Source organism: Panulirus ornatus, chromosome 2 (assembly GCF_036320965.1).
Source record: "Panulirus ornatus isolate Po-2019 chromosome 2, ASM3632096v1, whole genome shotgun sequence".
NCBI classification, from domain to species: Eukaryota; Metazoa; Arthropoda; class Malacostraca; order Decapoda; family Palinuridae; genus Panulirus; species Panulirus ornatus.
The window spans coordinates 28,880,847-28,906,442 of NC_092225.1; the positions used below are offsets into that span (position 1 = coordinate 28,880,847).

At 49.1% G+C, this 25,596-nt stretch overlaps 1 protein-coding gene across 4 annotated transcripts in view; it reads right to left on the reverse strand.

Moving 5' to 3' along the window:
* Positions 1-25,596, reverse strand: part of Dmtn (transmembrane and coiled-coil domain 2 protein Dmtn) — a 309,359-nt gene that overhangs the window by 138,196 nt on the left and 145,567 nt on the right. For 3 of the 4 annotated variants that reach the window (XM_071673480.1, XM_071673488.1, XM_071673497.1), the window contains 2 exons: positions 6,212-6,442; positions 3,692-3,872 (listed from right to left, as the gene is read on the reverse strand). In XM_071673480.1, coding sequence (XP_071529581.1) covers positions 3,692-3,872; positions 6,212-6,365 — 335 coding nt within the window. In that variant the 5' untranslated portion in view covers positions 6,366-6,442. Of the gene's footprint in view, positions 1-2,866; positions 2,956-3,691; positions 3,873-6,211; positions 6,443-25,596 lie in introns of those variants that run through there. The other variant, XM_071673514.1, reaches the window with a different exon arrangement.

Genomic DNA, 25,596 nt, shown 5'->3' on the forward strand with positions numbered 1-25,596 from the left:
TATGACAGGCAGCTGTGTGGAGACAGATGTAGCCAACCAGCTGGAGGAGGAGTGGAGTGTGGGACAGCTGAAGGAGGAGTGGAATGTGGGACAGCTGGAGGAGGAGTGGAGTGTGGGACAGCTGGAGGAGGAGTGGAGTGTGGGACAGCTGGAGGAGGAGAGTGGAGTGTGGGACAGCTGGAGGAGGAGTGGAGTGTGGGACAGCTGGAGGAGGAGTGGAGTGTGGGACAGCTGGAGGAGGAGTGGAGTGTGGGACACCTGGAGGAGGAGTGGAGTGTGGGACAGCTGGAGGAGGAGTGGAGTGTGGGACAGCTGGAGGAGGAGTGGAGTGTGGGACACCTGGAGGAGGAGTGGAGTGTGGGACAGCTGGAGGAGGAGTGGAGTGTGGGACACCTGGAGGAGGAGTGGAGTGTGGGACACCTGGAGGAGGAGTGGAGTGTGGGACAGCTCCCGTACTATTGATGAATCAATGCATTACATCAGGGGGTGGGGGTGTGATGTGTACAGTGAGTCATGGGAAGATACCCCGCCCTCCCGAGGGAGAGGCAGACCATCGACACACACACACACACACACACACACACACACACACACACACACACACACACACACACACAGCTCCTGTCACGTGACCACACTGCCCTCCACCACAGTGTGGTTGCTCACACGTCCAGCGACGTCAGCAACCGCCAAATTCAGAGACTTCACGTCCACCAGCTGGCCTCTCCACCAATAACAACCGACATATAAACCATATATGTGGAGTTCACAACAGTGTTCAATAAAAGTAATGGCACATAACATTAAATATTTCCTCCATTATCCTTGCAAGCATTCTGAAGAAGACATATTTCTTGCCCTTTTGCATCAAATTTACAACAAGACCACATATGATCATACGAGATAAGGTAATACTTACATCACTGACGCAGTACAGTTCCTGTGTTTTCACCAAAATATCTGGACTGCAGTATACAACAAGAGAGAATTTCTTACTACACATATAATACAATCAATATCTATTACATATATATATATATATATTATATATATATATATATATATATATATATATATATATATATATATATATATATATATATACACACACTAATGGTTGTAAAATGAAAGGAATCCTCTACGATATAACACAGAAATGTAAACAACAAAGCAAATATGAGCCAAGTTCATTTCTCTCATACACTTTAAACACACAACATAAATATCACAGGAACATTACTGCACTTACACTAGGCGGGTTGTACATCATACACCCATACACAATGTGGGATCTTAAGCCACAAACAGTCTGGTTAACCAAGCTCTTAAGGAGCGAGCTCAGGTGCTTGGGTAGAGCACAGATCCCAAAAATCAAGGTACATAACACACACACACACACACACACAATGAGGACTTGGTTACGGAAAATTATGAAAAAAATCTACAAATCAAAAAGTGCATAAAATACAGGAATAAAATTCGGAGTGATGTGAAGGTGGGTGAGGAGGAAGTCCTCCAAAGGAAAGTGGTCAAACATCTAACTGTCTACAACACAGGGACTCTACAAACTACTACAAATATATTGGTGCTGTGCGCGATCATGAAATATAAACAACTCAAAACCGTCAATATTACAATAATTTTCTTTTCATTACTCACACTGACCGCACACTTAACACACACACACACACACACACACACACACACACACACACACACACACACACACAATAATGAGGGCTTTGGAAATGCCAAGATACTGTGCTACCTTAGAAGGTTACATATGATAAATGCGGTATATATATCAGTCACTCCTGTATTTCTGTTCACATAGAAAATTGGAACTCAGAGTGAAGCAGAGAAAACGTGGCCGGCTGAGCCTTAGCCAGGCCAGACTACTGTATATGAGAGAATACGAAGCAAGTTACAGATAGCTGCTGGTGTTTAGCACCAGCCAGATACAAACTGAGGGAATTCACCGTGTCCATTTACTAATGCGCAGAACTCTTTTAATCACGCCAATGGGACACAACTAACTGCTCAAACAACGCATGAAAATCACTACGCCTGCCGAATCAAAATAACTCTTTACGTCAATAATCTTCGCCGAGCTCACCCACAGGATAAGGCTGGGCGAGTAACAGCAGCAATAGCAGCAGCAACAGCAGCAGCAGCAGCAACAGCAGCAATGTTGAACCAATCCTCCCAAGGGAGATAGGTCCTGGCCAGTACAACAGACTCGAGCGGGGATGATAAGAGCTGAAGAACTTGGCAGCGGCAAAGTGAAATCAAACATACAGTACAATACAGAAGAGTTGCGGATCCAAGACGATATATATATATATACAGAGGTGCAGTGGGGTGGCGGCAGCAGCGCCACCCCAGGTGAGGTCTGAGAGGGGAGGAGGCCTCAGCAGCAGTACTTGTGAGGTTGCAGCGAGAGAAGCATTCACAGCGGCAGAGGAAGCATCAGCTGGAGGAGTGGCTATAAAGAAAATATATAATGCCGGCAGCAGAATCTCTCCCTACACAGATGGTGTCCAGTACTAACACCCACTCGGTCAAGACAAAGCACGTTCACAGCACTTCATCTACGCTCGGGCCTTCCCAAACAAGCCGGTTACCCTCGATCTTGAGTACCAAAAAGGTTATCTTCTAATTGTCTGATGAGGGACGGGGGGTCATTGGACTGGACTTCGAACGAGTACTTTATTGAGGAGGGCGGCATGTTCGGCGATGGGCGGAGCGTAGAGGGAGCACCGCGGCCTCCTCCGCTGTGTGAGCGTTAGACAAGCACAACCTATGGAGGAAACCAGTGAGGGGGGAGGAGGGACAATGTCCTGGAATACGGCTAAGGCTGCCTCACCTGAGCACCTGCGGCAAAGAAAACTGGCGGATGAGGACCGGACGCGGCCGGTGGCCTCCCAGCGTGGGTGTGCTGGGCTTCTGCATTACCTGTTGTGTGAGAGACGTGTCTTGAAGCAGACGCCAGTACCACAACACCCATGCCTCACTTACCACACACTCTGCAACCCCCTTCCTCCCACTCCCCTCACCTTACTCAACACCCCTTCACCAGAGGAGGCGGGTGCTCCATACCACCTCACATGGAGGGCATCTCAAAAGACCCCTTCATCATAAGGGGCGCTCCTTAGCAGCATACTCAGGGGACATCGAAACACCCCTTCATCGGAAGGGGCGCTTCTCAACACCTCACTTTAAGGTCATCTGTGTGCATGCTATCACCATACCTTACACATGCCAAAGCCATACAATGGTTGAGACGGGGTAATGTATCAGGCAAGTAGCTGGTACATATCGAGTGTCTTGTTCATTTACGCCAAGATGAACTTCTGTACGGTATACACTTGGCGTCATGCATCATGAAACAAAGCCACATCGGAAAACCAAAGCATTATTTTTTTTCTTCTTTTCGTATCATCTCTCCTAACTCCTGTTCAAACAGCCCTAGAAACAGTACCACACAGTCTACGGATACACCGACCCACGTTTCAGTAAATACACCATTCTCATCATGACACCATGGTACAAAATAGAGCAACATATACATCCTATCATAATAATTGACAAAGGAAGCTAACGGTAAATGACTAACAATCACAAAAATTACATCACAGTTGAACTCGACCCCACACGGGGTGCGTAACACTACGAGTGGTCAAATACTTACAGGTTATGGGTGTGCCTGAGTAACGTGGGCGGCGTAGAGTGTACAGGCGTGGCTGAGTGGGCGTGTGGGCGTGCGGGCGAGGAACCTCTGGAGGTGGTGCCTTGCTGTTCTTCACCACCGCCGCCGCCACCACCACCACCACCACCACCACCACCGCCACCAACACGCCGCGTGCTGCTACCTGTGAGTCAAACAAGAAATTGGTTAAGTAAACGTAAGAGAGAATATATATATATATATATATATATATATATATATATATATATATATATATATATATATATATATATATATATATATATGGTGTCCATGGCTGGACGCCAAGCCCCAGTCACTCACAAAAGCTTTGCCTCGAAATCCCTCAAGTTTTACAACGAAGTCCCCTTGGAATCGCTTCTTCTTTCTCCAACCTTCTTCAATCTCTTCCTGCATGACCTCCCATCCCTTACAGACCACAGCATGAAAGTCCTCTCGCATGCAAATGAACCTCATAGCCACATTAAAACACTTTACCACTAAAAAGGCAACAAGACACATGCAATACTACATCACACTGGCTCCTGAGAAACGAAATTTCTGCAATATCACAGAAATCCAGTGTCACCTTCTTATCTCCAGACGGACATAAATCCAACTGGCACCACTACCATAACCCTGTTTGGCTCACGACTACATAAAACACCAACCATACAAGGTAAGACTTGGCACCCATGATTATTCACCCCCTACACTACACATTAAGGGCATCAGAACATTCACCAGCACCAGTTTAGGACGAGGCAAGGAATCATTCCATATCCTCAACAACCAATTAAGGAAGCCGGCTCTCATCCCTAAGCCTGTCGACGGAGCAAACGCGAGGAGGGTCATTACTGACTCACATCTCGGAGAAAACTTCATAAAACACACACATGAAAAAAAGGAATCTTCCTCCTCCTAATCCTCCTCCTCCTTCTTCTTCCTCCCTCACACGTCCCACTGGAGGAATACACACTTACGAATATTACTCCCTCCGTGGTTCTCAAATCACACAGGGGCAACAGACGGAGCTGAAAATTCACGACCCTGGGTTATCTTCGTGAACATAAGGAGACAATACCGTCATTGTGCCACACTAGGCAGACACCTCGTCCAACCGCCCTCGATGAGGTGGGACGTGTGTCAGCGGTCGAGCCACCCTCGGGCCGCCTACATATCAGATAAGTTGACCTGATCTCTCTCTCTCTCTCTCTCTCTCTCTCTCTCTCTCTCTCTCTCTCTCTCTCCCCCAAGCTTGGATGCTGGGTTGGAGAGCCTGACTGGACCAACGCCACCTCCACGCCACAGCGTCGTTACGGTGGGCGTCGTGACATGGTCGTCGTCCCCGGGTGACACAAGCCGCGCGCACACACACCCCCAAAGGGGATCCGACCCTGCCTCACCCCACCACCTTCCCCCACACCGGCTCACGTCATCGGTGACTCAACGCCCTGGGCTTCGCATCAGCCACGCTCGTAACACCGGTCACGGCTGCCCCCCAGGGGCCTGCTCAACAGGTTGCCTCGAGTTTTGACCGACATAGATAAGGGAGGTGATCCTCAGCGTGGTACGTTCCATAGGAGGCATTGTGTGTGTGTGTGTGTGTGTGTGTGTGTGCTTACCATACGTGCTGCTGGCTTGGCACCCACCATGCGCTCCTCATACACTGGTGCTCGCCAAGAAACCCGTTGCATATATGGTCCTCACCATGAGGAAGACCTCCCGTCTATACACTCGCCACACAAAGTGTCACAGGAGCGGTAATCTTTAAGCGAGGCACCGTAATTACCAGTAGTTTAACCCGCAGATGACCACTGGGGTCTTCCTTCTCCCCTGGGATCGGGGTCTGAGTTCAAGATGCTGGAGCAGAGTGGGTCGTTAGTCGACTGAGTTTTCCTTCTCTTGTCTTGAAGGTCCGCAAGATCCATAAAGCCATCTTTATTTGGAAAACAGCAACTGTTGCTTTGTTTTGCTTGCTGAGGTAGAGTCGTCAGACGTCATTACTCCGAGGTTTTCCTCACTGTTCAGTCGTCATACAGTGGTGCATGTGTCGGTCCACTTCTATGACTTCATTCTCCCCATACCACGGGAGGTGGGACTTCATCAACGTGTAAACCATATAGTTTTTGGTGGCCAGGCTGAGGATTTAAAGAGTGTGTGTGTGTGTTTGGAGTTTCTAAGTGTACTGTGTTAGTGAGATTTTCAGACTCTTCCTAGTAGAACATCTGCAAATGATATGAAACTATGACTCGGACTTGGTACTCACTTAGCGAGGCCTGGTCTCCTCACCATGCGTAGCGTGGCGGACGTGGTACTCACCTAGCGAGGCGTGGCAGGACGTGGAACTCACCTAACGAGGCGTGACGGACGTGGTACTCATCTAGCGAGGCGTGGCGGACGTGGTACTCACCTAGCGAGGCGTGACGGACGTGGTACTCACATAGCGAGGCGGGACGGACGTGGTACTCACCCAGCGAGGCGTGGGGGGGGCGTGGTACTCACCTAGCGAGGTGTCTCGAGCGTGGTGGTGTGAGTCAGTCGAGGCGTCGCGGCTACGGGAACGAGCGTGGCCACGCCCACGGGCGTTCTCAGGACGGGAGGTTGGCGTGGAGATGTCGTGAGGGGCGTGGGTGCCGTGGGCGTGGTCCATGGCCATGGGCGGCGCCCACGCAAGGCGCCCCGTCACGTCATGGGCGGTGTGGCGCCCATCCTCGCTGCCCCACAACCCTCAAACTGCAGAACACAAAACAACAACATTAGCCAGCTTCACACACAATAACTCCCCTCACCCCCACATCCCTGCAATACGTACACCAGGTAATACTGAACTACGTACACCAGGTAATACTGAACTACGTACACCAGGTAATACTGAACTACGTACACCAGGTAATACTGAACTACGTACACCAAGTAATACTGAACTACGTACACCAGGTAATACTGAACTACGTACACCAGGTAATACTGAACTACGTACACCAGGTAATACTGAACTACGTACACCAGGTAATACTGAACTACGTACACCAGGTAATACTGAACTACGTACACCAGGTAATACTGAACTACGTACACCAGGTAATACTGAACTACGTACACCAGGTAATACTGAACTACGTACACCAAGTAATACTGAACTACGTACACCAGGTAATACTGAACTACGTACACCAGGTAATACTGAACTACGTACACCAGGTAATACTGAACTACGTACACCAGGTAATACTGAACTACGTACACCAGGTAATACTGAACTACGTACACCAGGTAATACTGAACTACGTACACCATAGGGTAATACTGAAATACGTACACCAGGTAATACTGAACTACGTACACCATAGGGTAATACTGAACTACGTACACCAGGTGATACTGAACTACGTACACCAGGTAATACTGCAATACGTACACCAGGTAATACTGAACTACGTACACCAGGTAATACTGAACTACGTACACCAGGTAATACTGAACTACGTACACCAGGTAATACTGAACTACGTACACCAGGTAATACTGAACTACGTACACCAGGTAATACTGAACTACGAACACCAGGTAATACTGAAATACGTACACCAGGTAATACTGAACTACGTACACCAGGTAATACTGCAATACGTACACCAGGTAATACTGAACTACGTACACCAGGTAATACTGAACTACGTACACCAGGTAATACTGAAATACGTACACCAGGTAATACTGAACTACGTACACCAGGTAATACTGAAATACGTACACCAGGTAATATTGAAATACGTACACCAGGTAATAATGAACTACGTACACCAGGTAATACTGAACTACGTACACCAGGTAATACTGAACTACGTACACCAGGTAATACTGAACTACGTACACCAGGTAATACTGAAATACGTACACCAGGTAATACTGAACTACGTACACCATAGGGTAATACTGAACTACGTACACCAGGTAATACTGAAATACGTACACCAGGTAATACTGAAATACGTACACCAGGTAATACTGAAATACGTACACCAGGTAATACTGAACTACGTACACCAGGTAATACTGAACTACGTACACCAGGTAATACTGAACTACGTACACCAGGTAATACTGAACTACGTACACCAGGTAATATTGAACTACGTACACCAGGTAATACTGAACTACGTACACCAGGTAATACTGAACTACGTACACTAGGTAATACTGAACTACGTACACCAGGTAATACTGAACTACGTACACCAGGTAATACTGAAATACGTACACCAGGTAATACTGAACTACGTACACCATAGGGTAATACTGAACTACGTACACCAGGTAATACTGAAATACGTACACCAGGTAATACTGAAATACGTACACCAGGTAATACTGAAATACGTACACCAGGTAATACTGAACTACGTACACCAGGTAATACTGAAATACGTACACCATAGTGTAATACTGAAATACGTACACCATAGGGTAATACTGAAATACGTACACCATAGTGCAATACTGAAAAACGTACACCAGATTACCCTGAAATACGTATTATCTGGCGTAAAATTACCTGATAAAAACCAACCTCACCTCCACCGACCATCCCAGAGATGAAAACATCAATTGGTCCACACACTGGTCCTGCGGAACCCCTGTCAATCAATGTAAGTTCTATTTACCTTTGCCATGACGCGCATCAAACAGCAAGTGGCGTTTTACGGTACACTAAAAATCAATAATCAGTCATTTATATCATAACACATAAGGCCCGCAAAGAAAGAACAATGAAGAATATTGTAAAAAAAAGATAACACAAACTCGTAGATACGAAACAAATCAAAATAACTATAAACGTTGAGAAATATGCATGTGTGTTAGAAATGTCAGCACAACTGATCACTGACATATGAGTATGGGTTCTGCCTCAACGCCTTTTAGCTGACGACATCAATTGATTCCAACTCTACGTAGCCCTGGAGACTGAGAGTTCGAACCCCCCCTTTGTTTATGCGACTGTAACCCACGTGTTGAGGGGTATGTTGTTCTGAAGTATGGTATGAGATGCGTGGCGCGATGATGTTGAGGTGGTGGTGGTGGTGAGATCTATTCAATCCAGCAGCTATTATACATTACCTAGTAAAGGGCCTGGCCCCACCAAGGTGTTCATGGCTAGCACCATCTATTCCTACGAGTCATGTCGAATGTACTGGCAGGTACTCTCTCTCTCTCTCTCTCTCTCTCTCTCTCTCTCTCTCTCTCTCTCTCTCTCTCTCTCTCTCTCTGTGGTGCAGTCGGGCGGATAATCTCTGTCTACCGACGACACCAGCGCGCACGGTCGATACTCTCGCTAATCGAGCGGCAAACTGGCCTTCCCTGCGAGCCCCCTGTGTTAATCAACGAGTCAATACTGCTTCAAACCTGTCAACAAAGCCTTCGACGCACTCCCGCCTTTAAGGGATAACCACACAAAATTAAGAGAAGCTAACGCCACACACACACACAAACATACACACACACACACACACACACACACACACACCTGGTAAATGCATGAGTCTTGGAGAGAGGGGAGGGTATGCAGTCTGTATGGGGAGAGGGCCGGAGGGAGGAGGCCTAGGAAAGAGGAGAGAGGGTCAGATCAAACTGGAAATGGAAGGATGGAGTGAAAGAGATTTTGAGTGCTCGGCGCCTGAACATACAGGAGGAGAAAATGCGTGCACAAGATAAGAGTGAACTGGAGTGGTGTGGTATACAGGGGGCGACGTGCAACAGTGTCAATCGACTGAACTAGGGCGCGTGAAGCAGCTGTGGGAAACCACTGAAAGGTCTGTAGGGCCTGGTAGTGGGTAGATGGCTGTGGTTTCGGTGCATTACACATGACAGCTAGAGAATGGATGGGTGAGCGAACGAGGCCTTTCCTTCATCTGTTCCTGGCGCTATCTCTCTAACGCTGGAAACGGCGAAAGGTATGAAAGATGAGTATACATATATATATATATATATATATATATATATATATATATATATATATATATATATATATATATATATATGAAAGGAATATTAAACTGTTGTTGGGTAATTAAGCAGGAAAGGTCAGGGAGAGTGTAGCGTTACCTAAACAAAATAAGAAATATCTGGAAACGGGAAAATTATGACCAGACGTGGGCAGCAGACAGAAGCAGCCATCTGCAGTTAACATAATGCACCACAGCTGCTGCAGAGCTTTATCATATAGTACGCCACCATCTCTCATCATCTCTCCACCATCTCTCATCATCTCTCCACCATCTCTCATCGTCTCTCCACCATCTCTCATCATCTCTCCACCATCTCTCATCATCTCTCCACCGTCTCTCATCGTCTCTCCACCATCTCTCATCATCTCTCCACCATCTCTCATCATCTCTCCACCATCTCTCATCATCTCTCCACCGTCTCTCATCGTCTGTCCACCATCTCTCATCGTCTGTCCACCATCTCTCATCGTCTCTCCACCATCTCTCATCATCTCTCCACCATCTCTCATCATCTCTCCACCATCTCTCATCATCTCTCCACCGTCTCTCATCATCTCTCCACCATCTCTCATCGTCTCTCCACCATCTCTCATCATCTCTCCACCATCTCTCATCATCTCTCCACCGTCTCTCATCATCTCTCCACCATCTCTCATCATCTCTCCACCATCTCTCATCGTCTCTCCACCATCTCTCATCGTCTCTCCACCATCTCTCATCATCTCTCCACCGTCTCTCATCGTCTCTCCACCATCTCTCATCGTCTCTCCACCATCTCTCATCGTCTCTCCACCATCTCTCACCGTCTCTCCACCATCTCTCATCGTCTCTCTACCACCTCTCATCGTCTCTCCATCATCTCTCATCGTCTCTCCACCATCTCTCATCATCTCTCCACCATCTCTCATCGTCTCTCCACCATCTCTCATCGTCTCTCCACCATCTCTCATCGTCTCTCCACCATCTCTCATCGTCTCTCCACCATCTCTCATCATCTCTCCACCATCTCTCATCATCTCTCCACCGTCTCTCATCATCTCTCCACCATCTCTCATCGTCTCTCCACCATCTCTCATCGTCTCTCCACCATCTCTCATCATCTCTCCACCGTCTCTCATCATCTCTCCACCATCTCTCATCATCTCTCCACCGTCTCTCATCATCTCTCCACCATCTCTCATCGTCTCTCCACCATCTCTCATCGTCTCTCCACCATCTCTCATCGTCTCTCTACCACCTCTCATCGTCTCTCTACCACCTCTCATCGTCTCTCCACCATCTCGCATCGTCTCTCCACCATCTCTCATCGTCTCTCCACCATCTCTCATACCACCTCATACCATGGGCGTGGTGGGCGTGGGTACAGAGGGGTGGGTCGTGCTGACTAAGGTGATCATACGGGCGTGGCGGGGCGGGCTACCAGTCGAGGCTGGTCGTAAACTGGATGACACTGAGGCAAGCATAGTCACGACCCTATATACTGGTGCTGGTCAACTAGCACTAGGCAGGGGGGTCAGCATGATCTACACTCTGACCGTCAGCATACTCCTGGGTGCAGCATTAACTGACCTCTGACCGTCAGCATACTCCTGGGTGCAGCATCAGCTGACCTATGACCGTCAGCATACTCCTGGGTGCAGCATCAGCTGACCTCTGATCGTCAGCATACTCCTGGGTGCAGCATTAACTGACCTCTGACCGTCAACATACTCCTGGGTGCAGCATTAACTGACCTCTGACCGTCAGCATACTCCTGGGTGCAGCATTAACTGACCTCTGACCGTCAACATACTCCTGGGTGCAGCATTAACTGACCTCTGACCGTCAGCATACTCCTGGGTGCAGCATCAGCTGACCTCTGATCGTCAGCATACTCCTGGGTGCAGCATTAACTGACCTCTGAGACCGTCAGCATACTCCTGGGTGCAGCATTAACTGACCTCTGACCGTCAGCATACTCCTGGGTGCAGCATTAACTGACCTCTGAGACCGTCAGCATACTCCTGGGTGCAGCATTAACTGACCTCTGACCGTCAGCATACTCCTGGGTGCAGCATTAACTGACCTCTGACCGTCAGCATACTCCTGGGTGCAGCATTAACTGACCTCTGACCGTCAGCATATTGCGAGACACCAGCAACAGCAGGCACATCAGCTGACCTCTGACTTTATAAGCAAGGTCAATTCTCCAGTGCGTGACAGACTAGTTTCAACACGACAGGTTACGAGTCTTAGCGTCTTGGCACGACCTTTTGAGCGAGGGGGTACGACCCTTGAGCGCGACGACCCACACTTAATGCACGTAACGGCGAACTCAGGAATAGTCAAGGCGTGCTTAAGGGTCATTCTACAATGTCCAAGGGTAGTACTGTCGTGCTTAAGGGACGTCTAGCCATGCTCACGGGTCGTACCGTCGTGCTCATGGGTCGTACTGTCGTGCTCATGGGGTCGTACCGTCGTGCTCTAGGGTCGTAACGACGTGGTAACAACACGATTAGGGAAATAAACAAAACGAACTAACGTCTAGCAATTCAACATAACAATATACAGCATGTTAACTACATGCAAACACAGTATCGTAAACATGTATTCTCTTCTCTCACCATTTCCTTGTTCGCATGTCAAAGAAGCCAAGAAACGTTTCAACATATCAGCCACGGGTTCCACAACACAACATAACACGGAATGTAGAGCAAATTTGCAACAGCTTCTGCGAATATCAATGATCCGTCGATACGCGAGAGTGTGTCAGGTCAACTGTGGGAGGTCAAGCGGTCATGACAACACGTCACTGACCAAGGGAAGACGATGGCTTGTCTGTCATTCATGAACCATGTGTATGGCTTTTATTCCCGTGTCTTGACCGAGTCTTGGGATATCAAACACGTAGCATGAAGACAGACAGACTGACTCTCTCTCTCTCTCTCTCTCTCTCTCTCTCTCTCTCTCTCTCTCTCGACCAGACTCCCGGTAGCGCGGTGGGCCTGGTCGAGCGTGCCCCTCTCTCTCTCTCTCCCACCACCGTCAGTCAACACCTCCTGTTCGGCCCACAACCACCAGGGTCGAGTGTTTTTCCACCCCCCCCCCCCCCTCACAACACTTTTACGTCTTCACCACCCGTCACACTCTTGACCCAGCTGTGCCTGACCTTAACACACACACACACACACACACACACACACACACACACACACACACACACACGAGTACTGACTTGACTTCTTCACAACCTTCAAAGTTTTCAAACCGGTTTGATGGCGCAGCGAGCGAGCAGGTATTCGACAGATGCACCGGCAGAAAAAACGGGAGGTCGACGTGCACCTGGTGACTATCTTTGATCGCAGGACAGGAAATTAAGTAAGTCTTTTGATGAAAGATGGAAGGAGGAACTACACCAACACGAGGGTGGAGGCGACGACTGGGAGAATGGGATGAAAATGTAAACACTGACGGGACACGAAAGTTGAAAAACATGTATGAGGGGTCGAGGAAGTCCAGAGGTGGAGCCCCGACGACGGTAGAACTCCCACTCCACATACAGCATAAATGGGTAACTGATGATAATGATAATAAAAAATTAGTTGATTCCACACACGACTTTCAAAGGGTGTACCAGAGATTACAGGTGTAAATGCTCAACCCAGGGAGACGATTACCCTCACCTGCCATGAATGACACACCTGTGCACCCTCCGCTAATGACATGTCTCTCTTCACCTGTGGAACCCTGGTACACATGCGTCCGCCAAATCATCATCTGTACAGATGCACAGTCTACAGGTGGGGAAGCCCTGCTTTACATCTGACAGATGTTTGCAACGTTGACATCTGGTCACACAGGAATGAACAGACGAGGCAACACGGGTGCAAGACTCTCTCTCCCCCAGTAACACACAGGTAATGATCACAAACAGTAATTACATACTTGATTACCATCCGTCTCATAATCACCTCATACTGTAATTAACCCCAGACGTCCCGTACAAGTACTAACTAACTATCAGGACTGTAAACTCGCCCCTTAGGAGTGTAAACTCGCCCCTCAGGACAGAAAACCCGCCCCTCAGGACTGTAAACCCGACCCTCACGACTGTAAACCCGACCCCTCACGACTGTATACCCGACCCCTCACGACTGTAAACCCGACCCCTCACGACTGTAAACCCGACCCCTCACGACTGTAAACCCGACCCCTCACGACTGTAAACACGCGTTAATGAAATACCCTTGATTAGGGCATTCAGCCCTCCTCGCCATCTAAGCAAAAAAAAAAAAAATCACACGCCATTTAACAACATGGTTTCCATAACAAAATTTCCTGCGTGTCACAACATCCCAGCGACTACACAACCACAGAGGCAGCGTACAACACACCAAACCACCGTTACCAAACCACCGTTACCAAACCACCGTTACCAAACCATCTGACCCACGTAATTATGAGGCGAGTCATATGTCGGCAGTGGGAACATCCCTGCACACACACTGGCGTGTGGGAGGAGGTGGTGGTGGATCTGTGACCCATCATTACCTCCCACTACACAGTAACCAACACCAACCACATGATGTACTTCTATTGCACACAGATCTGTTTCCCTCCCACGGCAAGAGCCGCGTTACCCGCATCCCTTTCATTCATGTACGTCAACACACGTCACACTTTCATAACCTTGTGTGTGTGTGTGTGTGTGTGTGCACACGATATCGGAGTGTTACAACATGCACACAGCAGAGGAAAGAATGGAAAGGGAATCTCCTGTATCCTCCCTTATGTTTGAGAGGAAGGAATGTGAAACCCAATGAAGGGGGGGGGGGGAATCTTACAACGTCACCAGAGCATTATAACGAATATTTCGAACCACGGGAGCGATACAGCCTCATTATACCGAATATTTCGAACCACGGGAGCGATACAGCCTCATTATACCGAATATTTCGAACCACGGGAGCGATACAGCCTCATTATACCGAATATTTCGAACCACGGGAGCGATACAGCCTCATTATACCGAATATTTCGAACCACGGGAGCCATACAGCCTCATTAACATACACGTAGAGGAATACAATGAGATACAGAACTAGGTCTGCATATCGTCCTCCTCCTACCCCCAAAAAAATGAAGAAAAAAAATCAATGGAACGACTTAAATGACACCTCTGGTCGCCCCAGCAGGGCTGAAGGAACGCCCGGAACACTACATGTAAACACGACACTCGGAACGGAACGAACTGGGGACGCTTTGAAACAGCTGACGGCAGACTGGCGAAGCGCAACCCACCTGTACACAAAGTCATCCCTAGATGGCCTGCCCGAGTGACGCACCACAGTTACTGAGAGAGAGAGAGAGAGAGAGAGAGAGAGAGAGAGAGAGAGAGAGAGAGAGAGAGAGAGAGAGAGAGATAAGATTGTGACACATTCCCAGAGAGAGAGTGTGTGTGCCTGCCCGACCAGCGGGACGACTTGTGGTCACGTCCCGTACGGTGTGCGGGCGACCGACACCAGCAGTCTGGCCGGCCAGACACGACGATGATGAACAGCTGGGGTGAAGACGGTTCCCACGGCCGATACATACGTGGGGGACGCGGGGGTGTATATCAGCGCACCCGAGGCTCTTCCGCAAAATCAACTCGACTTGTCCTCCTCACGTCGATGCGAACTTTCATACTGTCATCAAACTTTCTGCTGCACATCCCAGCCTCCTAATACCCACCCACCCTTCTGCCGCACGCAGACCCCTGCCCACTCATGGCCAGCCTTCTGCTGCCCACTCCTGCCCACCCCAGCCCACTAATGCCCGCCCTTCTGGTGCACGCCCCAGCCCACCCCTCTGCTGCATACCCCTGCCCATTTACGCCCACCCTACCAGTCACAATAAAGGAATCCCACCATACATCTTTACAACATGAAGAAGCATACAGTTAGCTATATACCCCAGTGGCACAATGCAGATAACAGATGTACCACGTCACACGCGTACCCAGGGGGCGTGAGGACTGGCCCCGCAGAACACAGTCGCTGTAGGACAGGTCAGGTAGCGGACGGGAAGACGTGCGAGAACGACGGGTCACATGACAGGGTCAAGTCGGCCTTTTACAATACACTTGATCATTTCTGAATACACGCAGGCAGGATACACACTGACCTCCTTCCTGCTGGCTTCAACACCCTCCGTGTACAGGACGTGATGGCAGAAATACATCCTTGGTCGCCCTCCTCGATTGCATCCATCAATATCTCTCGCATCTCCTCCTCCTCCTCCAGTATATCGTAGTATCTACGCGGTGTGCGTCCATGATACATCTATCAACCCTCCCATATCCTAACATGGGGGGGTGGTAATGGCTGAGGGGAAAAGTGGAGGCAGCTGCTCCCGCATCGACATCATGGCACACACACACACACACACACACACACACGGGGAAACAGACGGCGCCGTCACGTACGCGAGTAAGGACGCGCGCCTCCACCCACAAGCACGTACAGATTCCCACGGACCCGCAGGCAACTCCCGTACTCCACAAGGTCACTCGACGCGACCTCTCTCTCTCTCTCTCTCTCTCTCTCTCTCTCTCTCTCTCTCTCTCTCTCTCTCTCTCCTCGGGATAATACTCAAGGAGACCAACTGCCTCCACGCAAAACATTACACAAATGCATTCAGTTTTAGGGATAACGAAAATGTTTAGCAGGCTGCTCACATCCTACGTAAGGCCAAAACCAGAACGTGCTTCACAAGTTGGGTCACGGGACGCAAAGAAGCACAAAGAGCTAATAGAGAAGATGCAGAGGAGGGCAAGAAAGTTTGTGAGAAATGCGGGAGGCCTTAAATTTGCCCAGAAGAGAAGAGAGAAGAGTAAGTGGTGACGTGACAGTACCCTTTGAAACAACACAAAAGAAAGAAGAGTAAGTGGTGACCTGATCGTAACCTTTACATCCTCAAACCGGAATGATAACATACACAGAGAACAACAGTTCTTCGAAAAATGCAAGGACAGTAGAACCGGAGGACATAATATAAAAATAATGAAGAAAAAAAACTAGTTAAAAAGAGACGCCAGGTACTTAACATGGCACACAAGGTTGGCGGATGAATGGAACAGAATGACTTGAGGACATGTTTCATGCAGACAGCATACAGAAGTTGCATAACGGTACAAGAGATGGGTCCTCCACGAGTGTTAAGCTCCCGCTGTGTGCACGACGTAGATATGACAATCATTACGTACACGCACGCACACACACACACACATATGGTAGAGACACCTGCAACACGACATGAACCATGAGAGAGAGAGAGAGAGAGAGAGAGAGAGAGAGAGAGAGAGAGAGAGAGAGAGAGAGAGAGAGAGAGAGAGACTCTCAGGGTACAGTCTGGATTCCTTCTTTGTTGCAGTCTTTGTACCCAAAGCGCGTCCGTGCCACCTGCTGGGTGCAACCCTGTTTCACCAGACTGTTGTAGCTGCTGCTGGCATGGCTTCATGGTCATTCTCTCTTATCTTTCCCCCGGTGACATGACCCCCGACCAATGACCCGGTGACATGACCCCCAACCAATGGAGCCAGCCCTGGGGCATTCACCTAGCGTTGTCTTCTCTCTCTCTCTCTCTCTCTCTCTCTCTCTCTCTCTCTCTCTCTCTCTCTCTCTCTCTCTCTCTCTCTCTCTCTTTCTATCTCTCTCTCTCTCTCTCCCACAAGCTGCCGAGTTGAGTCGTTTATGGTCGACCAAATCAGCGAGAGACAGCGGCCCGCCCGCAGGCTCATGTAACCCAAAAACAGCCCAGCTGGTCTGGTGCACTTGGTAACTACATATCCAAGACCTTCTTACACGTGTACACTAAGCGTCCCATGGCGTATCCCCGGCAACACTTCACACCCCCCAGACTACAGCATGTAAATACAGGCAGGCACTATGAGGACCGGACTGTCGAAATTTGGAGGGGAAAAAACTGCACTGACAGAAGGTCATGATATACTTCGTCTCTCTGGATCCTTAATGATATACTAAGGGTAAACACTTCCTCGCCCAATATGCAAACACCAGGGTACACTTTATCTAAGACCCGCAGAAGACATAGAGTAAGAAGCGGTGTCTTGCTCTTCGTTAAATCATGCTTCTGCCCTGAAGACGCAATTGGCATGGACAATATCAACTCAATATGTGTGGCACTAAAAGATAACGTGAGATAATAATAGAAAGGTGAGTCTATAGACACCGCCCCCCTCCCTAAGCCCCTGTCTCCTGCATAGACAGCAGTAGACGTAAGGGAAAGACTTGATGGCCTGTTAGTAGACAACTTGTGATGAACGCGACCTGGTCACACTGGGGGATCACGAAAGGTCAAGAGCTACTTCACCAGGGGCACCAACATCCCACTGGGGGAGGATTCCTTCCCCAGCAGCTCCAGGCCTGGATATTAGGTACCTAAGCCCCCCCCCCCCCCCCACCACCACCACCAAACACACCCCCAGAGGTAATCCCCCCCAACAAACGACCCCCGGGGTAAAGTCCCCACGAACAGCCCCAGACGTAAGGTCGCCCCAACAAACACCCCCCCCCCCACCAAACATCCCCCGGGGTAAGGCTTCCACTAACACCCCCTACACGTAAGCCCGCACCTCCCCCCTTCCCCCCCAATCCCCACGGTGTAAGGCCGTCACCCACAGCCTAGAAACGAACCCCAGGCCACCCACGCACTCATTTTCCGAGCCACTGGCCGACACGCTCACTGGGTCCCCCCCCCCCCCCCCCCCCTCCACCGTACGGGGGGCGGGGCGGGGAGGATAGGGGGCGAGAGAGAAGGGGGGGGGGGTAAGTCGGGTGTCTTTTCTAAGGCACAATCAATCCTGGTGTGTGTGTGTGTGTGTGTGTGTGTGTGTGTGTGTGTGTGTGTGTGATGATGATGATGGATATGGTCCCGGGTAAAGGCCTGGCAGAAAGAGGGAAGACGAGAGAGAGAGAGAGAGAGAGAGAGAGAGAGAGAGAGAGAGAGAGAGAGAGAGAGAGAGAGAGAGAGAGAGAGAGAGGCGTGAGAGGTGGCGGGAGAGGGGAAGGGAGGTGGGTGGGGAGGGGGAGGGAGGAGGGAAGAGAGCGGGTGAAGGAGAGTGAGGAAGAGTTCAGGTTAGCCTGGAGGGAGAGGCCAGAGGGAGTGGACTGGTCCAGCCACAAACTGAGATGTTATCAACGACCACGTTAAACATATGGTATGTGATCAACGAGGACTGAAATCCGAGGAAATGATAAACGAACAGACGACAAGATAAAAGAGCAGAAAAAAAAAATAGATGTGATATACGAGCAGAACAAAGAAAGAGGTGATTAACGAGCAGAACAAAGGAAGACGTGATAAACGAGCAGAACAAAGACGTGATTAACGAGCAGAACAAAGAAAGAGGTGATAAACGAGCAGAACAAAGGAAGACATGATTAACGAGCAGAACAAAGGAAGACGTGATTAACGAGCAGAACAAAGGAAGACGTGATTAACGAGCAGAACAAGAAAGAAAGAGGTGATAAACGAGCAGAACAAAGAAAGAGGTGATAAACGAGCAAAACAAAGAAAGAGGTGATTAACGAGCAGAACAAAGAAAGAGGTGATAAACGAGCAGAACAAAGAAAGAGGTGATTAACGAGCAGAACAAAGAAAGAGGTGATTAACGAGCAGAACAAAGAAAGAGGTGATTAACGAGCAGAACAAAGGAAGACGTGATTAACGAGCAGAACAAAGGAAGACGTGATTAACGAGCAGAACAAAGAAAGAGGTGATTAACGAGCAGAACAAAGAAAGAGGTGATTAACGAGCAGAACAAAGAAAGAGGTGATTAACGAGCAGAACAAAGAAAGAGGTGATTAACGAGCAGAACAAAGGAAGACGTGATTAACGAGCAGAACAAAGGAAGACGTGATTAACGAGCAGAACAAAGGAAGACGTGATTAACGAGCAGAACAAAGGAAGACGTGATTAACGAGCAGAACAAAGGAAGACGTGATTAACGAGCAGAACAAAGGAAGACGTGATTAACGAGCAGAACAAAGGAAGACGTGATTAACGAGCAGAACAAAGGAAGACGTGATTAACGAGCAGAAGAAAGGAAGACGTGATTAACGAGCAGAACAAAGGAATAAAGAGAATTCTAAAGGAAGACATGACAAATGAGTATACCACGAGAGAAAGAGAGAGAGAGAGAGAGAGAGAGAGAGAGAGAGAGAGAGAGAGAGAGAGAGAGAGAGAGAGGATAAACGAAGGGAACAAAGAAAGGCTATGAACGAGAACGTGTGAATAGACAATAAACCAGTATCACAGAGGAAGAGAGGATAAGATGGGAATAAAAAAAGGAAATGTTCACGTGGAGAACAAAGGAAGACTAAACGAACAGAACAAAGGAAGGGGTGAGAACACCAGGACAAAGGAAGACCCACTATAAACGAGCAAAACAAAGGAAGACATGACAAACGAACATCGTATGACAAAGGATGAAGTCATAACAAAACGAGTCTAACTCGGGATAAACGTCTTAAACGAGCAGAGCAACGCGAGAACAAAGACCTGATCAACGAAGAACACGATACATGAACAGGTGGAGACGAACGAATGGCGCATCACACGGACGAACGAAGAGGTCACACGAACGAGTGATACACGAACGACAGGACAGCCACAGGACGGAGTGACACACGCGGCCTAACCTGACGAAGAGATAATAAACAGATGCGAAGAAATGTGAAACAGCCACATTATCTAAACAAACAGGATAACAGCGAAGGAACCAAAATAACAAACAGAGGCTTGGGAGATAAAACAAACAAATGCAGGTGAGCCACGCACCGCGCGAGCGCACAACGGAACGAGACGAACAAACGGTCGAGCGTTCAAAAATCCTGACGCACGACGGCGGACGGTGGCACGGACCCACACCCACACACACACACCCACACACACACACACACACACACACACACACACACAGCCGCCAGGAGTAACGTTAGGGCAGTCGGAGCGTATCAGAGAACCAGGACTCGGGTAGCTTCAGAGAGAGAGAGAGAGAGAGAGAGAGAGAGAGAGAGAGAGAGAGAGAGAGAGAGAGAGAGAGAGAGAGAGAGAGAGAGTCGACCAAACCCTCCGAAAATGACAACCTTTTACCTTCGCCGAAACCAGACCAGACAGGTCGGTGGGGGTAGGGGAGAGGGGAGGACGTCACCCCGGGGAGGGAGACGACCCCCCACGTACACGCCTTTCCTACAGCCGCTCGTCTTCAACTGCTCCCAAGTTTATAACCTTCAGTATTTAGCAGGGAGGGCGGGAGGCCGTGCACCTGCCGCTGTCATAGTAGTATTCCCACTACCCTTACCTTACGTGTACCTTACGATGGTTCGGGAGGTCTTCTACCCCCCACAGCTGGGGGTCTGGGACCTTACCTTACCTTACGTGTACCTTACGATGGTTCGGGAGGTCTTCTACCCCCCACAGCTGGGGGTCTGGGACATTACCTTACCTTACGTGTACCTTACGATGGTTCGGGAGGTCTTCTACCCCCCACAGCTGGGGATCTGGGACCTTACCTTACCTTACGTGTACCTTACGATGGTTCGGGAGGTCTTCTACCCCCCACAGCTGGGGGTCTGGGACCTTACCTTACCTTACGTGTACCTTACGATGGTTCGGGAGGTCTTCTACACCCCACAGCTGGGGGTCTGGGACCTTACCTTACCTTACGTTTATCTTACGATGGTTGGGGAGGTCTTCTACCCCTCACAGCTGGATACTGGGACCTTACCTCACCTTTCCCTACCTACACCTTACAATGTTATCATCAGTGACTCGAGGAGAAATATGATTATAGCAGTGGCTTGTCAGTGTCTTCTACCAACACATTTCCAAAACACAGAACAGATATGGAACTGTAGATTGTGTCTGTCTCACGTCAGACAACAGAATGAGGAACAGTATTGAAGGCGTCCTATCAAATCTTCGAAGGAACTGAGCGTCTGGTATAATGTGCAACCAGTGGAAACTGCCTGGCTTTTAACACCACCTTGTGATCCGGGGGTTAGCAAGCCGTCCAACCATCTCCCCACATCTTCAGGTATTACCATTTGACGTCTTCTGTGCGTTATGCCCCCGAGGTCGCAATTACCAGAGGCTTTTGAAATAACCTATGTATCACTGGGTTTGCTCTCCAGCACCTCTACAACCTTAGCGTATGAGTCGTCCAGCAAAAAGGAGGACAGATCACCCCCCAACTCTGGAACTGCACTGTCCTGGATTAAGTCTATGAAATGGAAAATTTTCAAGTGTGATCTCAGTGCTACTGGTTGACTGACACAGTGATTTGAGGACTGCCTTTGCTTTCTTCTTCATGTGGTGGGGTTGGAGGGGGACGTGTCAGTCAGTTCCAGACTCCATGGTATCATACGAGACTCCGGGCTTAAGGCTTATTCCAGAGGACGTCCAGCGCCCGTGATGTCGGCATTTGGCATCTCTTTCCAGGGAGGTGAACGGGGGAAAGACGACTTGCGTCTCTTATCAAGGAAGACCTGGAGGTCAAAGTCGTGTATACAGATCCAGGATTCTGGCCACCGGGGCAGTGAAGCCAGGTGTGCATCTCTTCACCAACGGAGGGAGGCAATCCCAGTGCCCCCCTCCCCTGCCAACACACACAGGCCAGGGACAATGTCAACAATACACCCACACAGGATCACCACTCGAGCGAGAGCTGAACACGAGACATGCAGATGGTTGAGAGAGAGAGAGAGAGAGAGAGAGAGAGAGAGAGAGAGAGAGAGAGAGAGAGAGAGAGAGAGAGAGAGAGGAAGGAATGTCCTCCCTCTTCCCCATCCGTCTGCTTGCCTCACGGTGAACTTCTTTCACTGATGACCATTATATGAATTAATCAGTCGGAGTCCCCCTCCCTCGTACTCGAACAAAGACCACCACAGTGATGGACGGGGGTTGGCCAACTCTCGGGTCGTCGACCTAAGACAAGAGAGAACGAATGGTTCAAACTATCATAAATGTTCCATGTTAGGAAGGAACAAAACAAAATAGCAACAGTTATTCCCATCTTTCCCATTTCTATCCCTGACTACCACACCTTGGCAGCGTAATGGCACGTAACTACCACATCTAACTACCATACCTTGGCAGCGTAATGGCATCTAACTACCACACCTTGGCAGCGTAATGGCACGTAACTACCACATCTAACTACCATACCTTGGTAACGTAATGGCATCTAACTACCACACCTTGGCAGCGTAATGGCACGTAACTACCACATCTAACTACCATACCTTGGTAACGTAATGGCACGTAACCACCACACCTTGGCAGCGTAATGGCACGTAACTACCACACCTTGGCAGCGACCACCACACCTTGGCAGCGTAATGGCATCTAACTACCACACCTTGGCAGCGTAATGGCATCTAACTACCACACCTTGGCAGCGTAATGGCATCTAACTACCACACCTTGGCGGCGTAATGGCATTGTTCACTGGTCCCTGCAGCTGCACAGCACGACCTACATAATAGCTATCACTCCTTTTGGACCTCCTTCCACACTTGCTCCTACACATGCGCGAAGGGACACTCCCTGCTTGCCAAGGTCATCTTACCTCAACGCAGTCTTGTAGCAAGCTCGCCCTGAGGTACAACACTTTGAGTTACGTCCCCAAGTTACGTCCCCAGGTCAAGCACTGTGTTGTAACTCACTCAGACCCTCACCATGAGAGATGAAGTCAAGACACAACATGCCCTTTAAAAAAACAGAGAGGAGGCACGTATATACCCCGACACAGGAAGCCACGACAGCAAACTGGGGTCGAGAGAGAGAGAGAGAGAGAGAGAGAGAGAGAGAGAGAGAGAGAGAGAGAGAGAGAGAGAGCAATATCAAGAGAGGAAGATGTTGCAAGGACGCGAAACTGCGCGGGAGAAAGTGAGGCGAGTACCGGAAATACACGACGCAAGTGGTAACTCAGTCTGTCACTCTCGCGTTACCAACCCTCCTCACCCCCCGGTACTACTTGAACTACTCTCGTTTGTCATCGTTACTAGGGAAAACTCGACCCACTGCAGCTGAAGTGGGTGACAAGAGAGAGAGAGAGAGAGAGAGAGAGAGAGAGAGAGAGAGAGAGAGAGAGAGAGAGAGAGAGAGAGAGAGAGAGAGAGACTGTCTGTCCGGCAGACGAGAGAGCTACTTAAGATGCAAATATTCATTATGTCTCATTGGAGAGAGAGAGAGAGAGAGAGAGAGAGAGAGAGAGAGAGAGAGAGAGAGAGAGAGAGAGAGAGAGAGAGCCGTCGGTGGTGGCTTCATGGGATAACTGTACCGTGATGTGGACACACACACACACACACACACACACACACACACACACACACACACAGACCACTGTCAGCGTCGCACATGACCTCGGGACCAGCCACAGGACACCACAGGACCAGCGGCCACACCACAGCCAATGGCCGTCGTTGGCACGGGGTAGACACGCCATGGCGATGCTCCTGCAGGAGGAGGAGGAGGAGGTGGAGGAGGAGGAGGAGGAGGAGGAGGAGGAGGAGGAGGTAGGGGGATGTTATGTGTTCACCCCAGGGTGGGGTTCTAACGTTCACCCCTGGATCAACCAGGTCGACCAGTCACGACCGAACCCCCCACTGTCGACAACAACGTAACCCCACAACACTACGACCCTTGCGTGTAATGATGACCTGGCCTCTGACACGAGGGTCGTGTCCCAAGGTCGTACCGGTGTCGTACCTTCCCCTGGTCGTACTTACGTACCACCGTGTCCACGGGTCCTAACTCAGAACAACTGGTAAAACACTTATCTAAAATCGAATCACTTTATCTAGAATGATATTTTCCCCCAACACCAGCAGCCAAATGTAAGGGTAAAAAAATAATCTGAAATGTAATTTCCCTTTTTTTAATCGTCACACAGCGAACCGTACACACACCATGGTGGTCGTGGAGGCTGTAGTACTAGTAATGTAATCAAATTTACCCGATCGACATATAATTACATTTAACACTGAGCATGATTTCTGATATATTCTTTAACAATATACGACACCCGTGGAGGGTAAAATGAAGCGATGCGACATATTTTTTTTGAATATCTTACACAAAAATAAATCACAATAAAAACAACCTTGAAACGCCGAGAGTGGTAATGCATAAGACTTTAAAGGTCAAGAAGCAGTGCAGTGAGTGGGCGATTACTTATGGCGTCACATCACGTCATTAACATGAAACGCTCTGGTTGGTCAATTCATGTGACGTGCAGAATGTTACTGATACGAAGTGCTGTGAGTGGTCGACTTGATATGTCGTCACGGCAGTGCATTGATAAGGAACGTTCTGAGTGGCTGTTTCAGATAAGTCACAGCACGACAATAAGATACGCTCTGAGTGATCAAATCAAATGAAGTCACTCCATATCAGTAGTAAGACACACTTAGCAGTCGCTTCATATGACGTCATTTCACATCAGCAGTAAGACACGCTCTCAGTGGTCGCTTCAAATGACGTCACTGCATATCAGCAGTAAGACACGCTCTCAGTGGTCGCTTCATGTGACGTCACTGCATATCAGCAGTAAGACACGCTCTCAGTGGTCGCCTCAGATGACGTCACAGTGTCAATAATAAGACAGCGCCACAAGCGGTCGCTCCAGATGGAGTAACTGGATGACATTAATAAACAAACGTTCCAGCTGATGGTGCGAGGCGAGCCAACGTCTTGAAACGATCGTTTTTATTCACCATGGCGTCCGCAGAGCAATGAATAACACCCAGTTACGACTGACGAGGAGGTTATTCATCGTGAATCATTACTGGTGACGGAAGGAGAGCATAATGATGAAAGAGACGAAGCGCCATTTAT